Here is a 22691-nt window from a genome sequence, read left to right as displayed (position 1 = left end):
TAACAGATTATATCTGCCTTTGATTAATGAAGGTATAGGTATAGGCATATAGCTTGGTGATATACAGTAAACTCTCAAAGTACGAAAAACGATGAAAAGTGGTTTCCCCTACAGAGGGGAACTTGGAGTGATGAGGGGTGGGTAGAAGACTGGCTACATACCATAAGCACCTCTGCACTATTTTTTTTTTTATCATGAGCAGAACATGTTTGGATCAAAAGAGACATGCCCAGGACCTGCCTTACTCTGACCAGTACTCCTGGGACCAGGTCCCGTCACTGAGGCTCTGCTCAAGGGCTAGAACAATCTGATGCCAAGGGCATCCCTGGCCAAATCTCCATGTTTACCTGACCCCTGGACCCCACGAACTTTATCACTACCCCTTCCCGGTCCTCCCCGTCTGACTCTCTACCAAGGTTCCCGCCCATCACCAGGCTGAAAAGAACCGATTAATCCTCATTGCCTCCTGCTCCCAGACGGGCTCTGGATCCCTCACAAACGCCCTTGTCCTCTCTGCCACAATGCCTCACACAGCCAGCGACCCAACCTTTGTTTGTAGGTCCTACTCACGGGCCTGGTGTGGAGATGCTGGGACCCTGGTCAGTGGGAGGAGAGGGGCCTGGCGCTGACACAGGCCACCCTCAGAATGGGCCAGCCCCAGGTAGCCAGGACATTGGCTTCTGAGACACAGAAAAGCCAGAAAGTAGGCAGTCAGTGCCACAGACACACAGAGCCAGAGACAAGGAAATGGAGGCAACCTGTGCTCCCGGCAGGAAGCCCGTGGGCAGCGCCGGCTGGGGTGAGCGGGTGACCTGTGACACGTGGCGGTTGGCTGGCACGCTGCAGCTGCTGCCACCAGAATGCCGCCCTTGTCTGACCACACAGTGCTTGGGCATGATCCTCTAGTTCTGGTGAATCAGAATGTCCTGCTTGCCAATTAGATCCAGAAAAAATTCTTTTGATTTAGTATGTTTTGCCTGTGCTTGTCAAAGATTATAAAGATTCTCTAATTTGCTTTCTTTCTGCTTCTGGTGCAATTTAAAAATATTATTGTTAATGTTAGAGCTAGATTTAGGGTGGGTGTCGCAGAACACATACTAGTTCCCAGAGCAGATACTAGTTCCCAGAGCATTAGTGTCCAGATGTCTTACAAATACAGTGTTACTTTCTTTTTTTTTTAAGTTTAGTGAGGTTTTTGCTGCTGGACTTGCTAGTGCCTGTAACATGCCAATTTCATTGTCCATCTCCAAGGAGACAAATGTAGCACAGTGTTTCCCAAAACTTATTTTGACAATTGAACACTTTTTAAAAAATAATGAAACACTTTGTTCATTATCAGTATTCCATGGAACACATTTTGGGAAACACTAAGGGTCTGTTTTGTAATTACTGTTTGATCTTTACACTTTTCTCAGCAGGGTCCCCAAAATTGTTTACAATTGCTATCTGGGATCAATGATTCTTAAAGCTGAAAGGTATCGCAAAGATCATCTTCTCCAACTTTCCGTTTCCTCAGATAAGGAGAAGGGATTCTGCCCCAGTTTTTGAGCTAATTGCTAGCAGAGGCAGCACTAATCTGCAAGTTTCCTGCTCTGAAGTCGATGTTCTTTCCACTATATCATTCCATCCTAACACCCATGCTTTTCTTGGATTTCCTTTTTTAAAGTAAATGCATGATTAATGTGGGGTCACCTCCCCCACAAGAAGGCTAAACTTATCAGTTATAAAGGGCACAGGTGTCCCGTCACCAGTTCCTGGGCATTCTCCTGTGCTGGGTCCAGGGCATTTCCCCTCCTCTTGGGCCCGAGGCTGCCAGGTCCAGGGAGCGGTTAACACCTTACCCCAAACCACAGTCCCCCCTGTATGAGGATGACTGCACGGTCTGCACGCTGTTACCATGTGAGTTAGGTAAACAGCTCCCTTCACGTGGTTTAAGCCTGCTGACTTGGTCTTCCACCCTACTCCTATGGCCTTCCAACATGTCTTTATTGTCTCAGCTTTAATACATAAGTAAGAGGGTGTTGGCCATCACTTTACCAGTTAGGTTTATCAGGCTAAACCTCTAGCACCATCCATAGCCTCCTGGGCATTGACATTCAGCCTACAGCGTGGGTGGCTTGCACCAGGAACGGGGGCTTGGGCTCGGTGCCCTGGCTCTACTGTCTGGCCTGATAACAGACATGGATGCCCAGGAGAGGAGCTGACCCTATATATCTCGAAGATAAGCTCTTGGTTAAAATCACCAGTATAAATGGTAGCCACTTACCAACACTGGCCAGTGGTCACATCTTTCTGCCTGCCCCCTTAGTCAGCCATGGTGTGCAAAGAGCAAAGTCTTCACTTGCTGCCTGTGATCACAAGGCTACTTCTCACCCTGTTTAGTTTTCTTTTCTTTTTGTTCCTAAAAGTGAGAATTAGTCGGGGGGGGGGGGGAAGCCTAATAGTTTTTCTTGGCTTTTCTGGTTTCTGTTAGTTATTCATTAAAGAACTGCTTATTCTTTCTCAAGAAACTTCCAAACGTCCTCCAGGGAGCTTTTCAGTCCAAATCCATGTCCTTAGAAACCTTTAATTTTCTCTTTTCATTAATAGCTTAATTGTTTCTCTGCTGTGTATTTTCTTTCTTTTGAAGTGCATACATTTATTATTTTTCTTCTTAAGGTAGAATATCCATGCACTAAAGTGCCCAAATTTTATCTGCTCCCCCATCTAATACTGTTTGGCAGTCTAGCTCGAGCCTTACCTGAGACCAGAGATGAGATGATTTACCTTGCAGGACTGTTGTGAAGTGAGAATGAACTAGCTTGGCACCTACTAGGTGATAAATAAATGTCCACTCAGGAAGGATGGGCTCCATTCCTCACTCAGAAATCCCTTGACCTCCTAAGGACTCCGGTCTCTCTTCACTCCCTGATTTCCAAACGCCCCTCCTTCTCCACACCAGCCTTGCAGGAATCTTTAAGCCCCTCTTCACTCTCTTCTTGGAGGCAGAATTTGTCGGCCTGCTGCCCTCCAACACCTTAGAGATTCTGCTGAGACAGACACTGTCACATAACGGGACATTCAAATGCCAGGACTCAAACAAGACGCACTGTCTCCAGGTCGGGGGTACTCCAAACTTCTTTTCCAGGGTCCTCTCTAAAGTTCCTAGGAAGCAATCGGGTTCCCCACTTACTGCCTGGGTCACCTTGGGGAAATAACTTAACCTCTCTGTGTCTTTGTTTCCTCATCTGCAAAATGGATTAACAGTAGAACCCATGGAAGGATCCAGATTCAATGGGGCCTAAAACTTTCCAACAATATAGAGTTATTATAAATATGAAATTAGGAACAGGGCTTTTGAAGGAGCTCACAGAAGTAAGGGACAATGAAGCCTAGGTTTCAGGAGCTTCGTGGTGAATCTGGGTCTGCTAGACCACCGGGGCTATGGTTAGGTTTAAATGAAGGACTCTACCAGTGGTCAGCATAGTAGGCTCCTGTATGATTTTGATAAAATTATAAATGAATTCTCTCTATAAATTTACAAAATCAAACATGTATAATAAATATATAGCTGCTTGTTTTCTCCTGCTCCTGCCCAGAAGACCATCAGAACACAGTGGGGTGAGCCCAACTCTAGGTAGTACTCACTTGGGTCTCTCTGTTCTTTAAACTGGGGACCCCATTCCGGTGCAAGTTCTTGTTCTCTCACCCATAAGACACACAACCTAGGACACCCAGGGGCTGTCTCGGGAGGGGAGAGAGCAAGGAGGTGGGCTGAAGGCAGAGCCAGCACTGAGGCCAGGGCTGAGGGTCCTGGAGACAGCCCCCCAATCCAGAGGGACCCGGCAGAGTCCCAGGGCTTCTCAAGGGGTGTGTGTAAGAGCTGGGAGAGGGAATCAGGGCCAGGGAGGTCACAGGGTGTCACAGAATAACACGAGTCTTGACCACGAAGGTGACTAGGGACGACATTCTGGTGAAGGTTGTTCGTTTCCCTACTACATTTTATGCTGGGTGTGGTTGACCACAAGAGGCCCTCTTCCCTTCCAGTAAGAGTTTGAGATTTGGGGACAGGGGTTGCATGACTTCACATACTGGTATTATTCCCAGTAAGTTTCCATCCGAGTTCCTTCATGGAGTATGGTCCCAGAGCCCTGGACTGGCTGTGTGTGTGTGTGTGTGTGTGTGTGTGTGTGTGTGTGTGAAAACCCTGTAGAAAAAGATATTTGTTTTTCAGGGAAGCTTTGGTAGTGTAGCTTGGAGAAGGAAAGTACTTTTAACAACAAAGCCAATACACAGTCCATCCGTGGCCCCGCCCTGCCCCACAGCCACTTCCACAGGGTGTGGTGGGGTGCAGTGAGGGGGACACAGGGATAGAGGGCTTGCTTCAAAAATCCAGAGGAGCCACCAAAACCTAGTCTTCCGCAGCTCTTCCCAGGAAGTCTCCCGCCCTTGGGATAAAATCTCTGAAGTAACCGAAATAATATGTCTCTCACCAGAGATGGGGACACAGGGTGGGGGGACTAAAGTGTTTATTCTTCCAAACTCCTCTCCCCTCTCCACAGCCCAGAGGTTCTCTTGTTCCAGAAGAGGATGGCGTTGGAGGGAGCCCCAGCCATGACTCACTCAGAGCTAATGCTTGGCAAATCCATCACCATGGAAACTGCCAATCATCCATGCTTTTCATAGCTTAATAGAACATCTGCCGGGGGACAGCCAAGGGATACAAATTGTTCGCCCTGCCGACCGTGTTTACATGGGGACCCCTGGAAAGCAGACAGAGAGCAAGGGGAGGTAGCCCTCCACAGCAGGATGGCGGCCCAGCTCAGGTCGCTAATTAGCGGGGTGACCTTCAGCCATCCTTCATACACTACTCTATGTTCCTCCCTTACCAGCTGGTCAAATAAAGGCTCAGATCAGTGATTCTTAACCTGGCTGGGCTGAGGGGGTGGGAGGGACAGGGAAGCCTATCCCCCTAAGAGGGGCGGGGTAAAAGAAGCCAGTGTAGACAGTTTGTTCACTATTATAAGTTTATATTTGGAAAAGTACAAAATAATATGTTCATAATTTAAACCACAGAAAATAAAGCTTGACTAGTAGTCTTAGGTAGAAATTTTCCTCAAAAGGACAAAGAACATAAATGAAACAAAATGAACAAAATGAATGATAAAAACCCATATGATCATATTAATAGATGCTGAAAAACTATTTGACAAAATCTAGCACCCATTTCTGATAAAAATTCTTATCCATGTGGGAATAGAGGGGTCATATCTTGACATAATAAAGGTCAAATATGAAAAACCTACAGCCAACATCATACTCAATGGGCAAACACTACAAGCCCTTAAGAACAGAAACAAGACGGATATGCCCACTTTTGCCACTTTTATTTAACATAGTACTGGAAGTCTTAGCCACAGCAATTAGACATGAAGAAAAAATAAAAGAGATCTAAATTGTAAAAGAGGAAGGGGTTAATTTCCAAAGTATATAGAATATTCATACAACTTAACAAAAGGAAGACAAAGAACCCAATTAAAAAATGGGCAGAGGAACTAAATAGACACCTCTCCAAACAGGACATACAAATGGCTAAGAGACATATGAAGAAATGCTCAACATCACTATTCATCAGAGAGATGCAAATTAAAACAACAATGAGGTATCACCTCACACCTGTCAGAATGGCTGCCATCAACAAATCATCAAACAAGTGTTGGCGAGGATGTGGAGAAAAGGGGACTCTAGTACACTGCTGGGGGGAATGCAGACTGGTGCAGCCACTATGGAAAACAATATGGTGTTTCCTTAAAAAATTAAAAAACGATGTGCCATTTGACCCAGTGATCCCACTTCTAGGAATATATCCTAAGAAGCCTGAAACACCAATCAGAAAGAATATATGTACCCCTATGTTCATAGCAGCACTATTTACAATAGCTAAGATCTGGAAACAGCCCAAGTGTCCATTAATAGATGAGTGGATGAAAAAGCAGTGGTACATATACACAATGGAGTACTATGCAGCTGTAAGAAAGAAAGCTCTCTTATCCTTTGAGACGACATGGAGGGACCTGGAGAATATTATGCTAAGCGGAATAAGCCAATCAGAGAAAGACACATACCACATGATCTCACTTATTCATGGAATATAATGAACAAAATAAGCTGATGAACAAAATAAACCCAGAGACATAGAAAGGAGTATGGTTCAGACTGACAACCCTCAGAGGAGGGGGGCAGGGGGAAGGGATGAGATAAACCAAAGAACTTATATGAATGTGTGCATAACCAATGGACACAGACAAGAATGCTGGGAGGAGTGGGGAGGAGAAACATCTGTAACAAAAATAAAATAAAATAAATATTTTCAGTGTTCAATTAAAAAAAAAAAAGGACAAAGATACTCCTCTCTGGCCCCAGGAGGCATTCAGAATTTCCAGTGTAAATGAGGTTTTTAGTATGGCGATCAAACACGAATGTGGATTAAGAGACAGGAAGTTGCTGGACTAGCTGATCTCAAATGTTAGTCCAGCTCAAACTCTGGGCTACTGGGTGGCCTCTTCCAATCGGAGGCACTGCCAACTCCTTCCTGAAGGGAGAAGTACTGTGTGGAGGCTGGTCAGCCTCTGCCCTTCTCAGACCAGGCATCCCCTCTTCCCGAGACGGAGGGAAGCTGAGGGAGCAGAGCGGAGAGGGCCCAGCGAGTCATGTCCCTGACAACCTCCTCGGGGTGCCCGAGAAGAACGCCCTCTGGAGGGCTGCCAGCCAAGGAGGCCCAAGCCCTGCCTCGGGAGCAAGGCTGCCCTGGCATCTGCACCCAGGGGTTCCTGACTTGGCGTCGGACTCCCGGCCAGGCCCAAGGAGACACCAGGTGGGAGCCCCTTGAACGTGTGCTCCGGCTGTGTCGGGGCCCGGAGAAGGCACAGGGGGAGCTGGAAATATTTTCAAATGTTAACTTTAAAAAAAAATTTTTCCTTTATTTTGTTTTTCCCTTTCCTTTTCTGTCCATTCAGAAGGAAATTAACCTATCAGTTGCCCCTGAACAATGCAGGGATCAGGGGGCCAATCCCCGCCATGCAGTCAAAAATCCACATATAACTTCTGACTCCCCAAAAGTTAACTAACTAATAATAGCCCACTGTTGCCCAGAGGACTTACTGAATTTATAGTCGATTAACATATATTTTGTATGTTATATGTATTACAGACTGTATTCTTACAATAAAGGAAGCTGGAGAAAAGAAAATGTTATTAGGATCGTAAGGAAAACATTCTTACAGTACTGTACACATTCACTGAAAAAAATCTGCGTGTAGTGGACCCAAGAAGTTCAACGCCCCGTTGTTCAAGGATCAACTGCATTTTATTGCCTTGGGGTGACGTGGCCGGGAGGAAATAGAACTTGCCTGCGCACTGTTTGGGGCTCTGCGTCTCAAAAGCCTGGGCCCTTAGGAGATTTTAGAGGATAAGAAGCGGCAGAATGGCTGGGGAAAACAGTTTGCAGGGCCCAGTATAAATAAAAATACAGCCACCCTTGTTCAAATAGCATTAAGAATTTTACCAAGAGCAAAGCAATACAGCATTAGGGGGCCCCTCTGAGCGTGGGCAGTGTGCACGCGCAGGTTCATGCCCACGAAGCGGGCCCTGCACAGGGAGTTCCCAGTGTTAGGACAGAAGACTGCCCTGGAGCTGGGGGCCGGGAGGGAGACACCCATAGGATCTGGAGCAGTGAGGACCTGGGGCCCACTCCCTGGCAACACTGGTGGGGTTCAAGCAAGATCTCAGGAATAAAGGTCTGGGAGATGCCTAGCCTGTAAGCAGGGGTTGCCAGGCCTAGCAGATTGTGGGCCCCAAAGTGGCCCAGCAGCAGCAGAGAGCACACACCCGAAGGGACGTGCAGGCTGGAAAGGCCTGGCTCTGTCTACAGATGCCGAGGAGCCAGCGCCCCCAGCATGCCTTGGTACTTGGTAAGACCCCAAGACCCTGGAACCGAATGTCAGGGCAAGGCGGAGGTATGATCAATGACTGACATCAGTTTTCAGTCATCCTGGAAGGATGAAGGCTTGAGGTCAGAGACTGACTCTCTTTTCAATTCATAAAAATGAAAGAAATGCACTATTTCTGGCACACTTGGATTTGAGGAACAAAATGATCTCTGCCACTACTGAGGTCCGGCTCCAGGCTGGTACCTGGGGCCACGCCTCCGGGGGCATCAGGTAGAGGCCACTGCAGTGATCCAGGTGAGAGATGAAGCTTGGGCCAGAGTGGTCCAGTGGGAGGGATGGATAGAGTAGGAAGTAGAGAAAGTAGCATGAACCACTCCCCTCTGCTGACACAGGCAGTAGGCTAGATGGAGTTGCCATTCCCTGAGATCAGGCGTAGAGGAGAAGAACCGGGGGGGGGGGGGGGCGGTGAGTCTGGTTCTGAACGGGTTGGGTCTGAGATGCCCAAAAGAAGGTGTCCTGGGGATAAGCTCTGTCCTCGGCAACCGAAACTACAATGTGAAGCTTAGAGGAGTCTGGGCTGGGGGTAGAAATCTGGGAGTCATCAGCTTTGTGGGCGGTCACTGAACAACCCACATGGACGAGATTCCAAGGTAAACAGTAGGGAAAAAAGAGAAGAGGGCCCCGGCCTAGCCTGAAGAACCCCAACATTCAATGGGCAGGCAGGAGAGGATGCGCCGGTACAGGCAAGTCAGCCAGGCGGCACACAGGAGGGACGGCGCCATGAAAGGCACGAGAAAAGGAGCACATGGAATGGTCCCGGGAGGTCAAACACTCTGGCAAATTGAAAATGCCCCTTGAACTGAGTCGCATGGAAGTTACTGATGGTTTTGGAAGAATCCACTTCACTGGAGACAGGCTTGGGATTCCGAAGAGAGAGAGGAGTGGACCGGAGGCAGGAACACGGAGATCGGGGCGCAGACACAGCTCTGTGTCTGCCTGTGAAGAGGAGGAAAGGGGGGCTATTGCCAGAGGGAGAGAACTGGGGGACTGAGGAAGAGATTACAGCTGCTTTCGTTTTTTATTGTAACAGAGTTACCGAGGCATAACTAACGTACAATAAGCTGCGGTGTTTAAAGGGTAACGATCTGAAACGTTCTGACATACGACTACACCTGCAAAACCATTATCATAGGCAAGAATATCATTTTCATCCCCCGAATTTCCTTGTTCCTGCCCCTCCTGCTTCCCTCCTCCCCATTTCTGCTACTATCGTTTGCAATTTCTAGAATCTTCTATAAGTGGCGTTTTTACAATGGTATCTTTTTTAAAAGGTACTCCTTCTTGTCTGACTTCTCTCACACAGCATAATTATTTTGAGAGTCATCTATATTGTTGCATGTACCAATAGTTCATGTGTTTTTACTGATGAGTGGTTTATATTGTATGGCAAACCATCATTTATTTATCCATCCACCTGTTGATAAATAGTCCACTTTGGACCCCTAGAGATTCAGCTGCTTTGCACTTGCACGTACAAGCCTGTGCACGGACACGTGCTTCTGTTCCCCACGGTAGGTTACCAGGAGAAGCAGGCTGGGTGTGTGTTGAATTTCAGGAGACCATCACACTTTCCCCAGATGGCTGTACTGCTTCACTTTGCCATCAGCAGTGTGTGAGAATTCCAGTTTCTCCACATCCCTGCCAACGTTTGGAATAAACAGTCTTTTACATTTTTGACATTCTAGTTAACTTCTCCTCTTTTTTCTACCCCTGTCTTCCTTGGGGAGAGGATAATGAGCAAGGAAATGGCCCCCTATCTGAAGGCAGGGGACGGAGGTGAGGAAGACCAGCCACACTCCAGGGCACCAACACAGTCCGACCAACAGGGAAATGCCTTTCTGCGTCTGTGCCCTGGGGACCAGCCCAGTCCCCAGCAGATGGTTATTTCCTATGGATGATTTGATCAAGATATTAGTGTAGTGCCTTCCAGCCGGGTTCCCAGCATGGGACAAGAGTTCTGCAGGGACTTCAGACGTGAAAGGCTCCTCATGGGCCACTGCAGACTAGGAACGTGGGGGAGGAAGGGTAAGGAGATTCCTTCATTGCCCACGGGATCTTGGTCTCCCCCAATCCAGTGCGGTAAGGAAAGACTACAGCTTTCCTCTGTCCCCTGGGAGAAGCAGCAGGGGTCAGGGCAGGGGAGAGGGGAGCTTCTAGACCAAGTGCTCCCTCATTCCAGGGCAGAGAGGACAGCTTGTTCTGCTGAGGAATCACCCTGCTCAGCGCTAAGAGAAGCATGCTCCTTCTATTCACTAGGCCCCGAGTGTCAATGTGTAAGTACAGGGGTTGAGGAAGATTAAATCATGTTGGGGCCTTCAGAATTATGAATGAGTAAATGGTTACAGTAATAGATTTTTAGTCAAAGCTAAGAGCATCTCTAAAGTCAGATATACATTCTAAGAGCACAGGAAGGTCCGTCATGATTCTGAATTTTAGGAACCAAACATTTATACCCCCAACATGAGCATGAAAAAGAATCCAAATTACAATACCTGTAGCTGCTGGGAAGAACACCCCAAAAACAGTGAAAAAAGACTCCCCAGGGCTGTAATCGGGCAGAGTGTTGTTCTGCAGCAGTTCCGGTGAATATCCAATAAAACCATGTTCTGAAATATACACAGGGGAGCAAAATGAGCCAAATGGTAAGATGTACAGCACAGGCTTCCCTAGATTACAGTCCTCTGCTCGGAGGGAGAGAGAAGGAGAAGGTCTGGCAGAACCATCTTCCTTCCCACGTCTAGGCTTGCCTGTGTGTCTGGGCCTGTAGCTACAGGTAGACAAAATCACACGAAGGGGAACAGCAGTTACCTCTGGGAACAGCAGAGGATTTCCATTTTATTGTTTATAGGCTTCAGTATACCTGAAATCTTTCAATGAGCACACATTCGTGTGTTTGCTTTTCATTTAAAAAATTAAGTTACCTTCCTGCTCAGAAACCTTCCCAGGGGTCCCCATTAGCTACAGAATAAAGTCCAAACCCCTGGAGATGAATGTCAAAGCCCTCCACAGCCTGGCAACATCCCAGCGTTTCCTATTGATCCTATGCCTTTTCCTGTCCCCAACAGTCACAGAGATGCCTGTGTCATCCCAGAACACCATGAATACCCATCTCCGTGTCCCCGCCTCCCAGGCCCTTCTCACACATCTCTGAGCATCACTGTTGTGCTCGCCCTTCAAGCCCATCTCAAATGTTGCCCGCTTTGGGCTTTACAGGAACTCCCTCATCGGAATCAATTGCTCCTCCTGAGTGTGACTGGCACCACCACCAGCCACATTAGGTCTTTCCCCAACTAGACTCCTCGGGACAAGAAGTCCAGCCTAATACATCTCTGTCCCCAGAGTCAAGCACTGTGCCTGGGACACCGCAGGTGGGCTGCAAATATGGGTCACCCTGAAAAGACCCTTTCCCTCAGATCTGGCTGCATCCCGCTTCCTTGCTTTCCATTTGACTTGTTCACAGACTACTTTATACAGGGGACACCTCAGATCTGATTTCTTTAAAGAATTTTAAACATTTTGCACATTGACTTGAATGAAAATTTTCAAATGGTTTTAATCCTACAGGTACTTTGCTTCTTTGTCAAAGGAGGTCACTTTGAATAGCATCTACGGAGGTGTCAGGGCGCTGTGGAATTCCGCGCACAGGCGAAGCCTTCTTGGGCGCAGGAACACCCAGGCTGTCCAGCTGTGCTTTTGAAGCGCACCTCTGAGCATGAGCTGGTTTGTTCCTGTTAACTACAGTCCAAGAGAAGCCAATCCTGCCCCCTCCCTGCAATCACGGAGGAGGGGCGCCCTGGGGCGGGGGCAGCGGCCGCTCCTGCCTGTCCTCCTGCCTCGGGACTTGGCTTCGCCCTGCGCATCCACCCGCAAAGGAGCGAGATCGCCAGCGCTCCTGCGGCTTCCAAGATTCATAGCTTCATAGGAAAACTATTTTCAGAAAGAAAGAAAGAAAGAAAGCTCGGTGAAGCACAAGGGACCCTTGGGAGTCCGGTCGGGACTTAAAGTCACCGACTGCTCTCCTTTCTGAGCACGGAGTTTGCCCTGGGTCTTTTAGTCCCAGGAACCGTGCAGCATTGCCGAGTGGCTTGGCATCTTCGCCGCTGGTCTTCCCCTCATTAACAGAAAAGCGGGACTAGCTAAGTTAACTTGAGTGTATCCTCTGGCTGACCCCACAGCTAGCCCTTCTGCCTTGGAACAGAGCTCAGCCCAGCTGGAACACGCAAGGTCTGCGAGCACACGTGAGCGGGGCTGCGCGCTGGGCAGGCCGCGTGGGACGCAGACACTTCGCCCGGCTCCGCGCATCTCCGCCACCCCGAGGGGGCCCTGACGGAGGCAGGTATTTGGTCCCTAGGCCTGAAGGGTTTTGCCCTGGTCAGCCTGAGGGTCAAAGGGATTTCGGGCCCCATAGATGAGTCACTGGGAGGCCTTTCCTCTCCGTTTGTCCCACCAGAGACCCACAGATGAGAGGGTGAGTCACTGGCTCCCGGGGTGGGGGGCGGGGAGGAGGCCTGGGCAGCCCCCCTCTGCAGGGCAGAGGGCACCGCACCCTCCCCATTCACACCACTGACCCTCCGACCCAGCCTGCTCCTCCCAGGTCCAGTGCTGACCGCTCTCCAGGGCATAAGCTTAACTTTGAAAAGAACTTTATGGGCAAAGCTTCTTGGCAATGCTTTATTTATAATAATGTAAAAACCGTGTGAAATGGGTCTAAATGTCTAACTATGGGGGCTGAAGTATTTCAAATGGGTTTTTAGTACCATAGAAAACCATCCATGTTATACATATGTTAAGTAAGAAAACTGGATACCATTTATAGTATAAATACCCAAAAGAGTTTCAATTTATACGCATAAGGAAAGACTAGAAGCAAACATACCGAAATCCTAACCGTGGCTGTCTGCATAATGCAATGAGGGGCAATTTTTAAAAAATTATTGTTATTATTGTTTGTTATTTTTTATGTCTACACAGTTTCCACATTGTCTTTAATGAGTATAATTGACTTATCATCAAAATATAATATCTTTTAGAAAAACAAACAAACATCCTATAATTGAAAGCCTACTTTCTCCAGACAGCTTTTCTATAAACAAATATCTTTTTTTTCCTTTCCATCTATCCTCCCCTGCTTCTCAAAATGTTTCAGTGGTTTATGAGAAAAAGATAAGTAAAACAAGGCAAATAAAATAAAGATCAAAAAAGGAAAGAACAGCCCTGGCTGGTCTGGCTCAGCGGTTGGAGCGTCAGCCTGCGGTACAGAGAGACCCGGCTTCGGCTCCCGCTAAGGGCACGTACCTCGGTTGCAGTTTGTCCCCGGCCCTGGTTGGTCGTGCGGGTGGCAGCCACTCGATGTGTTCCTTCACATCGATGTTTCTCTCTCTCTCTCTCTTCCTCTCTCTCCCTCCCGCTCTATCTGAACAAAAAATGGAAAAATATCCTCGGGTGAGGATTAAAAAAAAACAACAAAAAACGGAAGAACACATGAGCGAGAGAGAGAGGGAGAGAGAGGGAGAGAGAGAGCGCGAGCACGTGCACGCTGGAACACCACGGTCCCAGCCTACCTACATGGAGCACAGCCTGCAGCCTCTGAGCAAGGCTCTGAGTAAGTCCTGCAGCCATGCTTCAAACTAGCATTCAGGGCAGAGAGAGCACAGAATCTTGTCCAAGGTCACACAGCCAGACCTGCCTGTCTCACAGCCACTGTAGCTCCTGCAGGAGGCCAGGCCCAGGCCCTGCCCTCCCTCCCAGAGACACGTGTACAGCACAGGCTTCCTTCAACCCCATGAGACACTCCCCCAGAGACCACTCTCTCTCCAGCTGTGGGGCAGGCGGAGGCCCACCTGTGGAATGCCGCCAGCTGAGGGGTGTGGGTAGCTGGGGCTTGCACAGCTGGGCGGAGGCAGAGCCCAGCCTGGACCCTGGTCTGTCTGAATTCAAAGTTTTCCACCAACCATACCATGTCTCTGTAATTCATCCCAGAGTTGTTTCCCCGGAAATTTCTAAAAATTGCTCCTTTGCCTTTGTAAGCCTTTCAGCTCCTCTTCTATAAAACAGGGGAGTTGGGCTGAGGTCCCCTCGACATCTTCCAAGTCTGAAAGGCCTGGGGTGTCCAATGTGTGCAGCTGCTGTGTGTGAATGTATTGGGTTTGACCTGACCATCTGTTTCTATAGCCATAGAAAAAGTACATTGGTCCCATTTGAGCCATGTGCTTTTAGAAAGAACAAAGAAAACAAATCACAACAAAATCCAGGCGAGGACAGGCAGAGGGAGGGTGCTCGCAGGTCTGTCCGCAGAAAGGCTGGGACCCCAGAAGTCATGTGTCACAGCTTCTTGGAATGCCACTAGTGAACCGTGGTTCTTCGAGTCCACTGTCTGTGCAAAGGGGTGCTCATGGCATCCCATCCACCTTGCCTTGGCCAAAGGCCATCAGCCTTGGTCCCAAGTACTGACAAAGCACAGCTCTCTCCGGGCTGGGCCGGGCCCCAAACCTCTGGTAAGGTGGCTACTAGCACGCTCTATGTGGCACCTGTGCTTCCCCGCACCCCTGCCCCCCTGCCCCCGGGGTCTGCTGAAATTAGAAGAGGCAGTTGGGAAGTCATCAGCCCCACATGTGGATGTCAGATTGCAGCCACTGACTAAATTAGAAATTGAGATTCTAAAAATGACACTGGCACTCCAGCCGCCACCCTGCTGTGAGCCTTGGGCCCCAGGAGGGGAGGAGGGCTTCCGCAATGGCTTTCTTCTTGGCTCCCATCCCCGACCCCTCCACCAGCAAGATAGCCCTTTCCCGGGAAGGGACAATGAGAGAGGCTGGTCCAACCAGGAATAGAAAGAGTGGAGGAAGGGCCCGGGAGAGAGGAAGGCAGGGAGGGGCCCATGACCCAGACCCAAAGGGCAGGCTGGGCCTGGGAGATCACAGGAAGAGCAGCAACTCGGCAAGGAAAAGGAAAGGAGAGGCTGAGGTTCTGGGAAGGGACACACCCCCTCCCCAAACAACACCTGGTGGGGGGATGGGAGGGGCTCTAGGAGGCAAGAGATGGCCACAGAGCAAGCTGAGGATGCCCAAAGGAAGAGGAAGTACAGTAGCTATGCCCTAAGGAAAACACAAAGTGGGTGCCTTTTCCAAGGGTCAAGCTTTGTGCTGTAGACAAAGCTCCTGCTAGGGTCCGACTCCATGGAAGAGCTGGACTAGAACCCAGGATGGTCTGCCCAGTGTCCCTTATACGTTGACCACTCTGGGACCTGGGCTGATGAGACAGAGATCTGCAGCTTGAGGCAGAAGGCAAAGAGTCTGAGACAGCCTGACAAAGAGATTAGTGCATGGGGGAAGCAGGGCGTGTCCGGGGCCCCATCTCATTCATTGGCCCGTTTTTACAACCGAGAAAAATGGAGTTCAGAAACGGAAGTCGGCCACTCAAAGGCCTGGAGAACTGCCAGTGGAACAGTAACCCTGGCTTAGGGTTGAGCTGGAGTCCACACAGTACCACGTCCCAGGCTGGCCTTTCCTTGAACTGGGTCATAATCCTGGTCCATTCTAGGTGCTCCATAAAATGTTTTAAAATTGAACTCAACTGGGCTGTATTGATTTGGACTGTATTGACCAGGGACTGGGGAGACAGAAGGGAAATGTGGTAGGTTTGGAAGAGGCCCCCAAGGCCCCTGCCCACGGCACAGCTTTCCTTCCCTGCAGGAGTTCTGGGCAGTGAGCTAGGAGCCTGCCCCAGACCACAGTCTCCTCTCTGGCTTCAGCCCTACTGAGTTTGGTCCTCCAAAGGGAGGGTGGGGAGAGGATGTGAGCAGGGTTTCCAGCTCCCAGGCCCCCACCCAGAGAGAAAATACACAGAGGGAGGGCTGGGCGTTCCAGCAGTGGCCAGAAGGGAAGTCAGAAGTGGGGCTGGGCCCGCCCAGAGGGCGCAGGGAGGAGCAGCCTGGAGCCTCCGGGCCCCTGGGGAAGGCCTCCACCCTTCAGGACAACTGGCTGGCTGGCGGGCAGCAGGAAAGGCCCTAGAGCTGGGCAACTCAGGGGATAAAGGGCCCCAGTTGGGGTGATCTCAGGGCAGCCCTCTGGGGAGGGGTGGTTGCTAGTTCCAGTAAGGAGAGAGGTTCCTGCCAACCCTACGATCTAGGATGAGAGGCAGTCCTGGAGTCCTTCTGAGGAAAGGACTCCTCACTGTGGAAGAGAGGATGGACCTTTTCCTGATGAACAATGATTTCTAATATCCAAGGACCGGGCCCATCTGCTGACTGACATGTGCTCTATTTTAAATGCTTAAGGACCTTTTCCTGTTGTGGCCTTGGGGTCAACAAGTTGAGATGAGAAGGGATTTTGGCCTAGAGAGGCCTACAGAGGAAAGAACTGTCAGATGCCCCATCAAGGAACTCAGGGCTCACCTGGGCACAGGAAACAAAGACCCTTGGGGTAATAATAGTGATTGATTGCCACATCTGCCGAGCAAGGGTGGCGCCCGGCACGTTCCAGGCGCTTGGCGGATCCTGGCTCATCACAACCCGATGCCGTAGGTGCATTTTTCAGGTTTGAAAACTGAAGCACAGACGGGATTCAACCTTGGCTCCCATGCGGGGTCAGTGCTCACCCAGGGATGCAGGGAGTGCGGGAGGGGAGTCAGGAGCTGAGCTGGTCGGCCTGAGGCCCTGCTGAGGGGCTCCAGAGGCCCCACCCCGCCCCAGCCTGCAGGGCCCTGCCGGCCTGCCCAGTGCAGCTCTCAGCTCAAAGGAGCCCTGAGAAAGGGAAATCTGGCCTTCTTATCTCCTAGGGGAAAGGAACGCACTCTCCCGCCAGGATAAGTGGCTGTTTTGACAGGAAGTCTCCACCCTGGCTGTGGGTTCCTCCCAGCCACCACTTATTCCTTCTGGCCGTCCCTGCCTCTGGCGTCCTAATTCCCATCCTGCTCAAACCCCACACTCCCACACCCCAAAATAACTCTAACCCACCGGTGGCCCCTTGCACAGCTCTGGCCCCCAGGGTGGCCACGAGTTCTGACCTGTGAGTCACTCCCCTACCCCACTCTTGCCTGACCCCCTCTCCTGTTGTCTAGGCAGGGGGTGCATGGTCATGGAACCCTCCTGTCCAGAACCATACTGAAAACTCCCAGACCCCCCCCAGTTCTGCAGCCATGGGCAGCTCTCCCCCACTCCAAGTTCTACCCAAGAAAGAAATGGAGCAGAGGCTCCTTAGAATCTCATGGAGGAAGATTTGATATCATCGGACATTACAATGTTAGACCACGGGGGTCTTTAGCCTCAAACCCACTTTACAGATGGGCAGGCTGAGATCAGAAAAAGGCAAAGCGCACACCACACAGTTAGCAGCTTGTCAGGCAAGACCCAGACCCAGTGTGGCCAAGCCCCCATCCAACGGTCCTGTGGGTCCCCAGCCCTGTAATGGCACTCACCTATCTGTTGTCACTCCCTGGCTACATGGGGCAGGAACTGTGCTGTGTTATTTCCAGCTGAGTTTCCATTGCTTAGGCCCAGGGGGCATGCAAAAAATATAAAACATTATTAATAATAAACAATGGAAACAACCCATGCACATGGATGGATATATCCATACAATGTGGTACATTCATACAGTAGAATACTATTCGGCTAATAAAAAGAATGAAAGTCCAGCTGGTGTGGCTCTGCGGTTGAGCGTCCACCCATGCACCAAGAGGTTGCCAGTCAGGGTACATGCCCAAACTGGTTGTGGGCCAAATCCCCAGTGGGGGGCATGCAGGAGGCAGCCAGTCGATGTTCTCTCTCATCGATGTTTCTATCTCTCTCTTCCTCTCCCTTTCTCTCTTTCTAAAATCAATAAAGAAAAAATTTTTAAAAAAATAAGGAATGAAGTTTTTATACATGCTATAACATGGATGACCCTTGAAACACTATGTTAAATTTAAAAAATAGTAAAAGGACAAATATTGTATGATTTCACTTACATAAAATAGCTAGCATAGGCAAATTCACAGAGACAGAAAATAGAATAGAGGTACCAGAGACCAGGGGGTCGGAATGGGAAGTTATTGCTCAATAGATACAGTTTCTGTTTGGGGTGATGAAAATGTTTTAGAAGCAGATAGTTGTCATGGTTGCACAACATGGTGAGTATAATTAATGCCACTAAATTGTACATTTAAAAATGGTTAGCCCTGGCCTGTTTGGCTCAGCGGTTAGATCGTCAGCCTGTGGTCCAGAGAGAACCAGGTTCGGTTCCCACTAGGGGCACGTACCTCGGTTGCGGTTTGTTCCTGGCCCTGGTTGGGTCGTGCGGGTGGCAGCCACTCGATGTGTCCCTTTTACGTCGATGTTTCTCTCTCTTCCTCTCTTTCCCTCCCACTCTATCAAGAAATGGAAAAATGTCCTCGGGTGAGGATAAAAAAAAAACTTAATAAAAAAATAAATAAAAATTATTAAAATGGCAATTTTGTTATATTTTACCATGATTAAAAAAAAATAATAAGTAGGTCATTTCTTGCCTGCAGGGATCACCCCCTGCATCCTTATTTCCAGCCTGGGTTCCTCTCTGCTTTGCAGATGTAGAAATAGAAGTTAAAGAGTTTCCTGGCCATGGCTGATCAAAAAGGGAGGGGCGAAGCCAGGTGCTGACTGCTCCCAGCTGTGGACTCGGACCCTCCCCAAAGCAGCCTCCTCAGGTGGGAAGCTCCAGCTCTCAGCTGCCCAGCGGCACCGCGACCATCTGACCACAATTCTTCCCAAGTGCATTTGGGCAGAGCACTGTGTTCTCAGAGTTCAGGTGGAAACCACGGCTTTCTTTGCTGATGTCTAGAACCTATGTGGTTTTATTCAGGAGTGGGGGAGGGGGATTGGAGGCGGAGTTGTCAGGAAGTCCAGACTAGAGTTTCTCATGATCAACCATGCCCGGCTCCACCTGAAAACTTCAGCAAACGCGTGGAGGGCGCTCTTGTCCCCACCTTGCTTTTGACACACGTTCCTACTTTCAAAACTCTCATGGCCCCAGGGACCCCAGGCCTGGGAGCAATGTGTAACAGAGGGCTCACTGCATGAGAGCTGCCCTTGAATGAGGAGCCTTTAACCTGGGTGCCTGGGCGGGTGCAACAGCGCCCTGACCCGACAGCTTCTCCCTTTGCCTCTACCTTCCTGGGGGGAGGGGGCTGCCAGGGTGCACTGCTCTGCACCCCAGGCCCTCTGGCTCTGAGAGGGGGAGCAGGACCCGGTGCATTCCAGTGTGCCCCTTCACAGGGGGCTCCTCAGCCTTCGTGGTCCTTTGCAAGCCTTTCTGCAGAGTGCTCAAGGAGAACAGGGTGCTTTTGTATGAACTCCCATCAATTAGGATCTTCTCAAGGTCAGGGACATGTTCCCTCCTCCTCTGCATCCCCTCCTCGTCTCCAGATGGATGCAGTCACTGGGGGTGCCGATGGGTAGGGGAACCGCGCCTCCTGCCCGGCACAGTCCTGGCTTACCCTGTTGTCTGCAGCATTTGTCAGTGGAGCTGAGAACGCTGTCTGGGGACCAATGGACCAGGGAGTACAGAGCGGAGAGCAGAGAGAAGGAAGGAAGGGTGACCCTCCGCTAGGCTGGAATTGGCGGATGTGGCCCAGGGACCAACCTCGTTATGAAAGTGTGGTCTTGGAGAAAAGCCTTGGCCTTGGAGATGAGAATCTCAGCTCTCCCCTCCCCACCACTGCTGCCTGAAGAATTGGAATCTTCATTTTAATAACATCCCCAGATCTTAAGCTTCCAAAGTACTTTCTTGGAGTAAACCCAGGGGCCTCCACGGACCTATTTTTCCAGGATAAACACCTATAACAATAATAACTATTTATTGAGCACCCATTGTTCCAGCCAGCTATGGCACTGGGCCTCTTATCTATGATACCTTAGTTTATGCTTTGACAACCCAGCAAGGTAGGCATTGTTACCTACTTTTCAGACATGAAGACAGCAGTCAGAAAGGCTAAAAAATTGACCCAGTCCAAGTGATAAATTATAGCTGAGCTGGGATTGGAACCCAGAGGCCTGACTCAACGCCATGGTTCCGACACCCGCGGTAGAGATGGTGCCACCTTTCTCGGTGGGCCAGCAGTTACAGCCACTTGCCTCTCCATGGGGCCCAGGAGTACACCGGCAAATGCAGTTTCCCCCGAGGGGTGCTCTCGGGCTGGGGGTGCCTGTGTGCTGGGGTCGGGCCAGGCCTGCGCAGAGGGCTTACTATGTCTTCAGAACACGTCTCTGAAGATGAACTTCTGTGGCCCGGCCTCAGTGAGCATTAAAGTCCGGGCCTGGAGTGACGGGTAAGTTGAATGGTGATAGGTTTACTGCAGGCTCAGGGCCCCCTAGACTGACCCCATCTGGGCCCTGCAGTGAGGGGAGAGGGGAGAAAAGGAAGGGGAGGCCCGCCCCAGACCTCATTAACTACCTCTGCAGGGTATGGTTTGGGGCCTCATCTCCTCCCAGCCCCCAGGAGGCAGCCCTCTCCTGCCGACTGCTCCAGTGGCAGACGCCACACGGCCCTCCCAGCATCCGGCTCTCAGCTCACAGCCCAGCCTGCACAGTCCTCTCTGCTCCCACCAGCAGCCTGCGCTTGTGTCTCTGGTTCTCTGGTCTGCAGATGGCTGCCTCGTTCCCGACCCACAGGTCCGTGACTCGAGGGCACGGCTCCCTGACTTTGTGTCCCTCACAGACCAGTAGGTGCCCCCAAAATGCTTCAGCCAGGAAGTGCCATCATTTGCCCCTTCACGGCCACACAGAGGGACTCTGCTCACTGCCCACAGCCAGGGGACACCTTCTACGTGCAGGAAGAGGAGCTGGGGGCATGGGCAGGATACGGGAGCCCATCCCTCAGGGTGTCACCCTCCATGTCCTTGGAAACTCCCAGCTGCTCAGGGCTGAGGCAGGCGAGGCCCAGCAGTGTGGAAGGGCCCTCCCAAGCTGGTGAGGTGACTTCATGCTTCAGGCATCCATCCCCAGAACGCTGGCCAGGGAGCCCAGGGCCAGACTCCGTCCTGCTCACAGAGCTGGAGTGGACACAGGGGCAGAGCTGGGCAGTGTCAGCTCTCGCTTCCTCCTGCAGCCTTGACCCGGTCCCCACGGCCTCTTCAGCCTAATGGTTCCTTTCTCTGTTTTCCACAGCCAAAGCCAGCACATGAAACATTCAGTGGAGATAGCGGGAGGGCCTTGGAGCCGGAGCCGAGGATTCTGGCCATTCTTTCTTCATCAGAGTCCAACTCAGAACCAGAGGAAGGCCCGAGGCGGCCTGCTCCTGCCCGCCACGCACAGAAAACCTTCTATCCAGGGCCGAATCTAAAAAGCCAGGGGTTCGGGGTTCCCACAGTATTTTCTCCCTCTCCCAGGGAAATATGCAATAGTCGACTCATTTAGTTTTAAAAACAAGAACCACCAATATAAAATGCTATCCCATAGGTAGAACACATACAAGGGTGTGATTTGCTCCCCGCCCCCTTTTTTTTAATCCTCACCCGAGGACATTTTTGCATTTATCTTCAGATGGAGCCAGAGGGATGGAGGGAGGAAGAGAGAGAGAGAAACATCAATGTGAGAGAGACACATCGACTGGTTGCCACCCACACAACCCCAACCAGGGCCGGGGACAAACTGCAACCATGGTACGTGCCCTTAGCGGGAACCAAACCGGGGACTCTCCGTCCCGTGGGCCGACGCTCTAACCGCTGAGCCAAACCTGGGCCAGGGCTGATTTGCTTCCTATTTAGGTCAATAGGGAGAGGATGGGAGAGGAGACGGGTGGGGAGGTGGGGCAGAGAGTTCAAAAAGAGAGAGAAAGATTGGGGAGGAAAAAGAGAAAGACACACCTAAAGGAAGAAAGGATGAGGTAGGAAGAGAAAAAAAGAGAAACCACATATGTCTTGAGGCATATTGGAGATCACGATTTGTAGTTGGCTAAGCTAGAGGAAGTTCAGAAATCCTTACCAGGATATGAGTCTGTGTTCACAGTCCTTCGCCACTCTAAACTTTAAAAATCCTTCTGTCCAGCCTGGCTGGTGTGGCTCAGTGGATTGAACGTCCTTCCATGGACTGAGAGGTCCTGGTTCGATTCCCTGTCAGGACACATGCCTGGGTTGTGGGCTTGATCCCCAGTAGGGGGCGGGCAGGAGGCAGCCAATGGATGTTTCTCACATGGATGTGTCTATCTCTCTCTTCCTTCCTCTCTCTGTCTAAAAAATAAATAAAAACATAGCTTTAAAAAAATCTTTCTGTCCAAATCCTTAATCTTTCTCCTTTTGCGGTCAAATATGCCTTTGAGAACCTGGCTGTTCTGGACCCTCTCCTAGAAAAATATACTTATTAACATAAATTTTTGCATGTAATTTCAGGAGCTCATGAATCCTAGATTAAATATTACTTATTCTAGAAGCTCCATTCTGATGGGAGACCCATAATGGCCAAAGCAAAAACACCCCAAATGCCAGATTATATACTAAGACAAGGGCGGGACGTGTTGAGTCTTACATGTATTCAAGCCATTGTGTCAAACTTTTAATCTTACCATCAGCTTCATTGATAGGTCTTTGGGCCTAAACACCCTTCCCTAGTTACTACCCCGGTAGGGGTACTAGAAGAAAACTGGTTACCCCCAGGGACCAGCTGTGTGTCTGAATGGTTCTTCTGCAGTAAAAGGTCTGCCTTTGACCCAGGTCACAGTGTGCTTACCTTAAAATTAACCCTTTACAGATCAATGA

General features: G+C 50.1%; 1 protein-coding gene across 1 annotated transcript in view; it reads right to left on the bottom strand.

Annotated features, from left to right (window-relative positions):
* SLC12A8 (solute carrier family 12 member 8) overlaps nucleotides 1–22691 on the bottom strand; it is a 133961-nt gene that overhangs the window by 41752 nt on the left and 69518 nt on the right. Inside the window, exon 6 of the mRNA XM_036243201.1 lies at nucleotides 10481–10594. Within this exon, the coding sequence (XP_036099094.1) occupies nucleotides 10481–10594 (114 nt within the window). The remainder of the gene's footprint in view (nucleotides 1–10480; nucleotides 10595–22691) is intronic.

This window comes from Molossus molossus, unplaced genomic scaffold (assembly GCF_014108415.1).
Source record: "Molossus molossus isolate mMolMol1 unplaced genomic scaffold, mMolMol1.p scaffold_m16_p_5, whole genome shotgun sequence".
Lineage (NCBI taxonomy): Eukaryota > Metazoa > Chordata > Mammalia > Chiroptera > Molossidae > Molossus > Molossus molossus.
The sequence above is the reverse complement of the archived record's forward strand: the minus strand, read 5'-3'. Positions and strand labels throughout refer to the sequence as shown.